Source organism: Hypanus sabinus, chromosome 3 (genome assembly GCF_030144855.1).
Source record: "Hypanus sabinus isolate sHypSab1 chromosome 3, sHypSab1.hap1, whole genome shotgun sequence".
Lineage (NCBI taxonomy): Eukaryota > Metazoa > Chordata > Chondrichthyes > Myliobatiformes > Dasyatidae > Hypanus > Hypanus sabinus.
In genome coordinates this window covers 26,299,551-26,310,548 of record NC_082708.1, presented here as the reverse complement: position 1 = coordinate 26,310,548, position 10,998 = coordinate 26,299,551, and the positions used below count along the sequence as shown (strand labels likewise).

The 10,998-nt window shown below is 42.4% G+C and overlaps 1 protein-coding gene across 2 annotated transcripts in view; it reads left to right on the top strand.

Moving 5' to 3' along the window:
- The first annotated feature begins 279 nt into the window (after window positions 1-279).
- mgat4a (alpha-1,3-mannosyl-glycoprotein 4-beta-N-acetylglucosaminyltransferase A) overlaps window positions 280-10,998 on the top strand; it is a 293,401-nt gene continuing 282,682 nt past the window's right edge. The window contains exon 1 of one of the 2 annotated variants that reach the window (XM_059963900.1): window positions 280-755. In XM_059963900.1, the coding sequence (XP_059819883.1) occupies window positions 662-755 (94 nt within the window). In that variant the 5' untranslated portion in view covers window positions 280-661. The remainder of the gene's footprint in view (window positions 756-10,998) is intronic. The other variant, XM_059963901.1, reaches the window with a different exon arrangement.

Sequence of the window (10,998 nt, the reverse complement as noted above, 5' to 3'; positions counted from 1 at the left end):
TTTCTACTAATTTTACACCCCGTTGTTTCTTTGCCTTCTGCACGTTACAAACTTGCCGAATTATTCATCCTGAGCGACACACCTCCGAGTTCATTTTGTTTTTTTAACAAGTCTTTCACAAACTGCGCTGCCGGAGCCGAAATTGACAGGGAAGCGAGAGGCGGGGCTTGAAATTGCGCCCGTTACTATGACGTGTGCGCTGCCTGACAGACAGGCGAGTTACCCAGTCGGGTGCGCAGGTCGTCCTGCCGGCTCCGGTGACTGGCCGGCGGATGGTCAAGGGGGAGCCGCTGAGTGTTGAGGGTGGGTGAGGCTTGGCGCTGCCGGAGCTCGGCAGGCAAGCGCAGGGTTTCTGCTTTGCTTTGCCTTTTTGGTCAGTCCTGCTCTTCTTGGCCGTTTTGTGAGTGCTCACCTGCTACCCCGGGGTGTTTATTTAGCTCTTCTTTGGCGTCTTACGCGAACTCATCAGCCGCACTGAAAACTCGAGAAAGGGGACCGGAGCAACAACACTCGTTTTCCTCGCCTGTCGGGATTTAATGCGCGTAAAGAAAAAAAATTGTGTTATAAATAAAGAGCTCACGGACGGACGGAAGCACCGGAGCCCCAGCTCCTGCTATGAGAGAGACAGCGAAACTCCGGCGGCGACTCGGTGAGGAATGAGATGAGGCTCAGACATGGGACTGTGGCCACAGCGTTAGTGTTTGTCACCTCCTTCCTCAGCCTGTCCTGGTACACGGCTTGGCAGAATGGAAAAGGTACAGTTCAACAAGCAAATCCGGAATACGTGTAAATGTATATGATCAATTAAGAATTGCCTCACTGTGTGAATTCAGGTCGAGCAGCTGTGTTTCACACAAGCTAGTAAACCGAAAGCAGTCCCGCTGCTGGTTTGCGTTTGCCACTGAAGCTGCCAACCGTCAGTGTATTTTCACTGAGCTGTCGAGGGTTACTTGTGTTCCTGGGCTGTAGTGGGTTACTTGAAATGTGACATACTTGAATCGCTGCCTGTCCCGCGATTGCGTCTTTTCCGTTACGTTCACGCGTTAGTCAGTTTGCAAAGTGTGAGTGACTTGTCGGCGACGGAGTTTGATCCATCTGTAACGATGGGCCGTGAGGTGTCTGTCCAAAGCGACCAAAACAGGCCACTTAGTATAATATCACCACGTGAAAAAAATATGTATGGCTGAAGTGTTTCGTTTGATTTATTAAAAAAGCTATTGGCAACTTTAAATATGTCACTCTCTACGACCATTTCTCTTTTCTGACGAACTGTGAAATCGGGCCGAGTGTCATTCCACAGGTATTTTAAAATCCGATTTCTGTAACTTTAATGGTCGTTGACGTTGCTCAATTGTAGTCAGGTAGTAAATAGACGTATATTTTTTTTGCTTAAATTTCCATAACAAATCCGTACGTGTGTTTTAAATTATTTCCACTCCCCGCAGAGGCTGTGTGAAACTTGCCTTGAAGTTTAATCGGGCGTCACTGGAAATTGTAACATTTTTTATTAGCATCAGTGAGTTTTACGATGGCAGGTAACGGAACCTTGTGCCCTATGTCTGGCTGCTTCTGTTACGTAAATGTAAACATAATCTGTTCCCGGACTGGGAAGTGGGAAGAGGAAAGCACTGAGCTGTTTAAGAACTAGACCGGCGAGATGTGGAATGCAATCCAGTAAATCCTAGCTTGCTCATTCTTTCCTGTTTGGTCTGTGTGGCCTTGTCTGTTTACTGGGCATGGAAGAAACAGTTTCGAGACGTCAAACTCAAATGCCGTCGAATGTTTGAAAGTGTATTGGCAAGTTGTTCACGAGGTTAATTACACCTTTTTCCTGTGCTCTATGCCAATGATTATTAGTTTTTTTTAGAAGAGGCATTATTCATTAAATTTTGATCAGCAACTTTACCATCGTGGCTAAACAACATGGTAACAGGCCTCTTGCCCAATTGTATATACGTCCTGAGCCAGTCCTATTTGCCTACATTCAGTTCGCATCTCTCTGACTTTCCCGTGCATAACTTTTCTGACTTTTAACAGAGGAAAATACCCAAGTTGTTTTTCAGAATGTACTCAAACAAAAATGAGTGTCAAGCTGAAGAAACTATTTTTTTTATTCTGGTGTCCTTCTCTTTCCTTTACAATCCTGAAGAAGGGCCTCGGCCCCAAGCGTCAACTGTTTATTCATTTCCGCAGATGCTGCCTTACCTACGGGGAGTCTCCAGCATCTTGTGTGTGTAACATTAGAATGGGTGGCCAAAAGCAGGGTCGATGAAATGGTTTAATGGAACTTGCATTTGGCTATAAGTTTGTGACCTTATGAGAGCATATACTACTTGTGAAGCAGGATTATTGATACCTCTGGAGGTTGAGGAGGTACAGAGCTGGGGAAGTATTTCTTTACCCAGACCATGCACAATCTGCGGAATTCATTGCCACAGACGGTTGTAAAGGCCAAGCCACTGGGTAACTTAAAGTGGAGTTTGATAGGTTTTTGATTAGTACCGGCGTCAAAGGTTTTGAGGAGAAAGCAGGAGAATGGGGTTGAGAGGAATAATAAATTGTGATGGAATGATCTAACTCTTCTCCTATGTCTAATGGTCTAGTCAAAAGTTGGGTCAATGAGGTGGTTTAATAGAGCTCGCATTAGGCTGAAGGTTTTTAGACCCTTTGACCTGATGAGCCCACATACTATTTGTGAAGTGTGATTACAGTTGTCTTGGAATGGACAAATCCCAGTAGCAGCGTTGAAGCAAATGACATGTTCTGTCGAGCAATGCACCAGGCAATTCACGGAGTCAATTGCAGCACCGAGAGTGATGCTTCCATCACTAAGGACCCCTATCAACCAGGGCAAGCTCACTTATTGTATTACCATCAAAGAGGAGGTGCAGGAACCTGAAGGCGCACTCAATGTTTTAGGAACAGCTTCCCCTTCGATGTCAGATTTCTGCATGAACAGTGAACCAACCCATGAGCTATGCATTTTGTGTGTGTTGTTGTTTGAATTTCCAGCATCTACAGATTTCCTCGTGTTGGCTATTTTTGTGCTCTGTTTCCCTTACTTTTTATGTATATCTTTTTGTTTTGCAGCAGCAGAATATTAAAAACTGCAAATTTCATGACGCATATCAGTGATATGAAACCTGATTGTGATTTCTGTTTGGTTGTTGGAAATATATTTTCCCCAGAGTAATGAGTAACCTCCTCTACTGTCTTTTTTTTTTGTGTAGAAAAGTGAAAGGGAATCTTTCCCAACCGATTAGGTAGGGCTTGGGAGTGAACAAGACTGGAACAAGAGCATGAGAGAGATGAGTGGGCTATCAGGCACATCTGATGAGCATCATGGTGCCGTGGTCATGTAGTTGGGTGCCACAGTAGAGTAGTGGTTAGCGCAACGCTATTACTGCTCGGGATTTTCTGGAGCCGTCCAGTGCCGTCAATTCCAGTGCCGTCCCCATGAACCGTGTGGGTTTCCTCCGGGTTCTGCCACTCTCTCCCACGCTGAAACAACCAAATACAATAAGCAGTACACAAAAGCATCTGAACTGTCTCTTGGAAAGAGTGAATAAAGCACTGGTCTAAAAATTCTATCTGACCTCTGTTCCTCGATCGAGGCCTTTTAGTATCTGGTAGGCTTCAATGAGATTGCCCTCATCTTTCTGGATTGCATCGAGTACAGGTCCAGATACATGAAGTATTCTTTCATTTTTAGGGTCATTCCTATGAACCACTTCTGGACCCTCTCTAGGGCCAGAACATCCCTCCTTAGATAAGGGAACCAGATTTCTTTTAAAGTTCAAAGTAAATTTATTACCAAAGTACATGTATGTCACCATATACAAACCTGAGGTTCATTTTCTTGTGGCCATACTCGATAAGTTCAATAACCATAATAGAATCGATGAAGGACCGCACCAATGTGGTAGACAACCAGTGTGCAAAAGATGACAAACTGTTTAAATAAAGAAAGACAGTAAAATAATAATAAACAATAAATGCTGAGAAATGAGATTTAAAAAAAAACCCTGAAAGTAAGTCCATAGGTTGCGGGAACAGTTCAGTGACGGGCAAGTCAAGTTGAGTGAAGTTATTCCCATTGATTCATAATTCTGATGGCTATGGGGTAATAACTGTTCCTGAACCTGGTGGTGTGGGTTCTGAATCATTATCCTGATGGCAGTATGATGGGAAGTGAGTTGCACAATGGAGGCAGAATGTAACTTTCCAGGGGATATAAATTTCCATAGAATTAGCGAACTTCAGAACATGTTAAGGGTTTTAATTGAAACAGTAAATGCTACAATAATTCAAACTGCATCCTTACTGAGAAGGGGGAAAAGTAAATGTTCCAAGTTGACAGCCTTTCATCGGTGATTGCATTCAAGTCAGGATAGTGCACATCTTTCTTGGGAGTATGCAGTTTTCTGTTTGCCCCCTACCCTTGTTGATTGAGGCCACTGTTTAGGTTGCACTTGTCCTGTGTTCAAAGCCAGGGTCAATTTATTATCAAAGGTCCCTGATGATGGTTGCTACTTTCCTGCAATAATGCTTCATGTAAATATGCTTTATCTCAGGATGGACTGGGCCGTATTTTTGTAGGGTTTTCCATTCATGGCATTCATATTTCCATACCAGGCTGTGATGCAGCCAGTCAACATACTCTCCACCACATATCCATAGAAGTTTGTTAAAATATTAGATGTCATGGTGAACATTTGGAAGCTCCGAAGGAAGTAAAGGTGTTGCTGTGCTTTCTTTATAATTACACTTAAGTGCTAGACTTAGGACAGGTTCTCTGAAATAGTAACACCAAGGAATATAAAGTTTCTGACTCTCTGATTCCTCTAATGAGAACTGGCTCATGGACTTCTGGTTTCTTCCTCCTGAAGTCAGTCAGCTCATAGGTCTTGCTAACATTGAGTAAGAGGTTGTTTTGCAACACTAGATTTTCAATCTCCCTCCTATATGCCTTCCTCTTTCTTTCAAATGCAGTCAGACCAACATCTTAAAGCCTCAGCAGTGCATCCTTTTACATTCTAATCCCCTTGAAGTCAGTGCTAGTATTGCATTTGCTGTCATTGCCACAAACTCAACCTTCAAGTTAACTGTGAGGGGATCCCAGATCCTTTTGCTCCTGATTTCCAAATTTCTTCCCTTTAGAAAGTCAAAGTCAAACTCCTGGCCCAAGCCTTTGTGGCTCATCAGGCTGGTGCTTATGCTGGTTTCTGTGGCGTGAAGCGACTGAGGATACGAGACTCCCCACCGGATAGGACGCCAGTCTATTGCAAGGTTACTTAGAAAGTAACTTAACCTTTATCTTCCTACCGAAGTACATAACCTCACACTCCATTGTTTGCCAAGTGTAACTGTTACAGCAGCTTCTGTGAAGTGCCAGAGCGTGGCACTTGCAGCATAAAAATCCAGATGTCGCTGTTGATGATGAGTCAATGCTCGAGGATCTCAGCAGGTCTGTAAGCATCTATGGAAAGGAATAAATAGTCGACATTTTTTGGCTGAGACCGTTCATCAGGGCTGCAAAGGAAGGTGGAAGAAGCCAGACAGCATTTCCTGTATCTGTAAGTCTCTTGTTAAAGATATGTTAATTTCTCCAAAACAGCATCTCATTGTCTGGCTCTTCTGAATTATACTACGGATGCAAGGTACACAGAGAGGAAATATCCATTCCATCTGTTCTCTTTTCATAATGTGATGAGGTTTAAAATTGGCTAGTTAACCTCTTGGGACTGGAAATTAACTGTTGTAAGTGTGAAATCTCGTTCCTCCAGGTTTTGATTGCTATTGGACTGTTAGATCTTGTTCCATATGTTTTTTCATTATCTCAACAGAATTCCTATTTACTTTCCATACCTGATTTGGTTTTGAATACACTTTCTAAAACACACCATTTGACTCAATCATCCTACTAAAAGTTGTGGATACGGCCCAGTCCATCTCAGGTAAAGCTCTCCTAACCACTGACCACATACATGTGAAACACTGTCACAGGAAAGCAGCATCCATTATCAGGGACCCCCACCACCAAGACGTGCTGTCTTCTCACCGTTGCCATCAGGAAGAAGGTACAGGAGCCCCAGGATTCATGCCACCAAGTTCAGGAACAGTTTTTACCCCTCAACCATCAGGCTCTTGAACCAAGGGATAACTTTACTTGCCCCATCATTGAAATGTTCCCACAACCAATGGACTCCCTTCCAAGGACTCTTCATCTCATGTTCTCAATATTTTATTGCTTATTTAGTATTAATATTTCTTGTATTTGCATAATTTGTCTTCTGCACTCTGGTCTTTTATTGATTATTGAGTATGCCCACAAGAAAATGAATCATATGGTGATGTATGTGTGTTTTTTTGTGATAATAAATTTACTTTGATCTTTGAACTTTGAATCATGTTTTGGAAATTGTGCTGTATAAGGATTTTCCCTCAGAAGGATTTTCTGTTTGTATTCTCGCATCCTTTTAGGATATTTTCAGCTACTTTGTAAAAGCTGTCTGTGATAATGAGTAACACATTCTAATAACTCTGAGTAAGAGATTATCCTAATTTCTATAAGATTTATTAGTAATCATCTAGGAGTTTTGACATGTAGGTTTGAATTCTGTGATTTCCCTCCATGTGTACTCAGTCTAACCCTGTCATTACTTTAAAGACCAGTAACTGTTTGCATCATCAGCTTCCTTTTTCCAGAGAGAACATGTTCAGACTTCCATTGGCTGCAATTTCTCAGCTGTTGCTGTCTTTGTAATTCACTTCTGTCATTTTCAAAAAATATATTGTATTGTTTTATGTGAACAGACTTGGAAAAAAACTGACAAAAACAAGATGTCCCCTCTGTCCTCATTACACAGTCTCAATCCCTTCAAATGTAAAGTATTTGCCAGTTCTCTCAGCCGCAGATCGTACGTAGGCACTGAGTCCATTTTCCTCATTTGCAGGATTAACTTCTTAGCAATCACCATCCCAAACAATACAGCCACTTTTTTATGGATATTGGCTGAAGATAAGGAGCTTGTTGCTCCAAGGATGGCTATGAGCGGGTCTGGTTCTCACCGCTTCCGAAAAACCTCAGAGAAACGGTGAAAAATACTTTTCCAGTATGCATAAAGCTTGCAACATGACCAGAATGAATGTGACATCTTTTTCCATAATGGACTCTACATTGATCTAATTGTACAGCAATTGTGATATTTTGATTAAAAAGATTGCAGGTGCTGGAAATCAGAAATAAAGCAAGAAATGTAGATGCGATGGATAGATAGCATCTGTGTTGAGAGCTTTGTGTTTGAAATTGGTTACCAAACTTGTCATTCAGCTGGAATGAATTGTCTCCAGATCACTAAGCAGTCGTGTCCCATTCAACTGCATCTTTTCTGGATTGTTGGGGTATTTATTTTTCATAGTTTTTATTTGCATGTTTGTTAGCCTCCTACCTATTTGCATTCTGAAGTTGTCTTCATACTTTCAGTCTTGATTTTTTTAAGGGGAGGGCATGATTGTTAGGGCCCCAGGGGCTTTGAGAGCTCTTCCCCCCCCACACCCCCAGGCCCTTCTTGAATTTTAATTTTGCTCAAGATAAATCTGACCCTGATCAGCCATTTCCAGTGGCTGTGAGTGTTCAGTTCTGTTCTCTGCAAATCACTTTTGCATTTCCCCTCAGTGCTTCCAGAGAAACAGCATTCAGCAGCTAGTCATAGTAAACAGTAAACATTTGCCTATACTGCATTCTGGAGCCAAGCTTGAAACACTGAGAGGATGGATCTGATACTTTCACTGCAAACTGGCAAACTTCCTCTTTTTTTATTTCAGAAATAAGCTTTATTCATAAAAATATATACAGGAAATACAGTGCAAAAAATGCATGTCTGTCTTTTTATTTGTAGTGTCATCAAATCAAAACACTTGCTGTTCTGTCAAACCTGTGCATACTATTTACAAAGCATCAGCGCTATTCACATCAAACACCTTTAATCTATTTCCTGGTGGCCAACTATTTTAATTCCACGCCCCATTCCCATTCCAATATTTCAGTCCACGGCCACTCGCAGGTTGGAGGAGCAACTGCTCCTATTCTGCCTGGGTAGTCATCACCTGATAGCATAAACATTAGTTTCTCTAACTTCTGATAATTTCTAAACATCCCTCATTATTTTTATATTCCTCACTCTTGGCCTCCTCTCATCCCTTCTTTTCTCCTTACTGGTATATCACCTCTCTCTGGGGCCCCTCTATCAGATTCCTCCTTCACCCCTTTACCTCTTTATACCTATCACTTCGTAGCTTCTCACTTCATCCCCCCCACCCACCTTCCTTGCCTCTCACTGGACTTCGCTTATCACCTTCCAGCTCGCACTCCTTCCCCTCCCCCCCACCTCCTTATTCTGTTTCCTTCTCTCTTATTTTCTAGTCCTGATGAAGGGTCTCGGCCCGAAACATTGACCGTTTGTTGCCCTCCATAGATGCTGCATGACCCCCTGAGTTCAAGTATTTTGTGTGTGTTACTCTAGTGCTATTCATGTGATCTCTTTGAACAATATACCCATCCACTGTCTGAGATGCTGTTGCACAGGATTCAGTCCCTCGGTATCTAATGGCAACAGTACCTTGTGTTGCAGTTGTTAGGGCATTTTGGGGTTAGGGCATAAAGCACCTATTGACTTCAGCGACCAACCTGTAGATTTGAATATGCATTAAACATTAAATCTACAAACGTTTGTAAAATGCTGACTTAAATTTTTTATTTTTCTGTGGTATAGTTGTGAAAGGGGTGTGCTTTCAAAGGAAGCATGTTATTATGGATTTGTATGAATGGTCCTGAAATTTTCTTTGGTCTTTAGCACATAAAATGATGTGTAAGGTTGGACCAAGCAGATTTTTCCAATGAGAGGGTCTCAATATGATGCCTGCTCTGTCTTGTTTTGTTGAATAAAGAGGCTGCTTCACAGCTGCTAGTACTTTCTCTGTTGACTTCAGTCACACAACAGCAGTGGTCCTTCCCTATAAAGCCTTTGCGCTTGGCAGCGGAGTGTCCCTTTCCACCTGCCTTGCAGCCAAGAACTTGGCGTGAGTTAACATTGACTTATAGACATCTCGTACTGGAAAGCCAACAAATTCCAAGCAGATCAAAGCTGATGTTGAGTTACATCACTGTGTAAATCATGCAGAGCTGTTACAGTTTATCTGGATGTATCTTGATAGGAATTCTTTTCCAGACTTTGGCAAATTCACTATCCACAAAGGGTCAGGTGATCATCTCAAAATAAATTTTATTATCACAGTATATCACCATATAGTACCGTGAGATTCATTTTCTTGAATGCATGTACAAGGAAATAAAAACATTCAATAGAATTTATGAAAAAATACACACTGTAAATACTGACAAACAACCAATATGTAAAATCAGAGAAATTGTACAATATAGTTGTATAGTCCTTGACAGTGAGTCTAGGTTGTGTAATCAGTTTAGAGTAGAGGTGCATGAAGTTATCCAATCTGGTTCAGGAGCCTGATGGTTGAAAGGTAAAAACTGTCCTTGAACCTGGTGTTGCGGGACCTAAGGCTCCTGTACCTCCTTCCTGATGGGAGAAGTGAGAGGAGAGCATGGCCTGGGTGGTAGGGGTCCTTGATGATGGATACTGCTTTCTTCTGGTAGCCTTCCTTGTAAATGCACTCAATAGTGAGGAGGGCTTTGTTTGTAATGGACTGGACAGTATCCACTGCTTTCTGTAGATTTTTCTATTCCTGAACATTGGACCAGGCTGTGGTGCAACCAGTTAGGATACTCTCCACTGTGCATCTATAGAAGTTTGTCAAAGTTTTAGGTGACATGCAGAATCTATGTATGTTTCTATGGAAGTAGAGGTGCTGTTGTGCCTTTTTTATGATGGCATATCGGCTTCTTGGAGGACAGTATAGGATGGAAGTGAGACTCTGATGGTACCTGTCCCTGCTGTACATTACTCTCCTCTGACAAAAAAGCTACACGAGAACACGTGAGAAATCTGGAACCCCTCCCATAATCTTGGGTACCATCTGTCAACGAAGGTGAGCCTTGATGTTGAAATTCACGATTGCCTTCAATGTGACAGTGCATCCTTTAATCATCTTGGGGGAAACACGTTTGAGAATCAAGATCACAGATCTGTCACAAGGCTCAGTCAACTGAGTGGCAGTGATCTCTGCTCTACCATTTGCTTAGGAAACCTGGACTTCTGCCATCATAAGTCAGTGGAAATAATGCCAGCAATGTCTTCTCCATAAAATTCATGGAAAGGCATGTTAACTAGAACCATAGAACATTACAGCACAGAAACAGGCCTTTTGGCCCTTCTTGGCTGTGCCGAACTATTTTTCTGCCTAGTCCCACTGACCTGCACCTGTCCCATATCCCTCCATACATCTCTCGTCCATGTACCTGTCCAAATGTTGCTTAAGTGTTAAAAGTGAGCCCGCATTTACCACTTCATCTGGCAGCTCATTCCACATTCCCACCACTCTGTGTGAAGAAGCCCCCTCCCATGTTCCCTTTAAATTTTTCCCCCTTCACCCTTAACCCATGTCCTCTGGATTTTTTCTCCACTAGCCTCAGTGAAAAAAGCCTGCTTGCATTCACTCTATCCATACCCATCATAATTCTATATACCTCTATCAAGTCTCCCCTCATTCTTTTACGCTCCAGGGAATAAAGTCCTAACCTATTCAACCTTTCTCTGTAACTCAGTTTCTCAAGTCCCGGCAACATCCTTGTAAACCTTCTCTGCACTCTTTCAACCTTATTAATACCCTTCCTGTAACCAATGTCATTGTCACTAATGAGTTAGCATTCCTAATTTGGAGTCCCTGGTTGAACTCTGTCAGCTCGGTCCCATGGGCTGTGTTGTATGTATGCCTGACGCCAGACACTCAGACACTCAAAGCAAATGCTCCATTCTGACCTTGGTCATGGGAAGAGGTGTACTGTGTTAGTAGAATATAGAC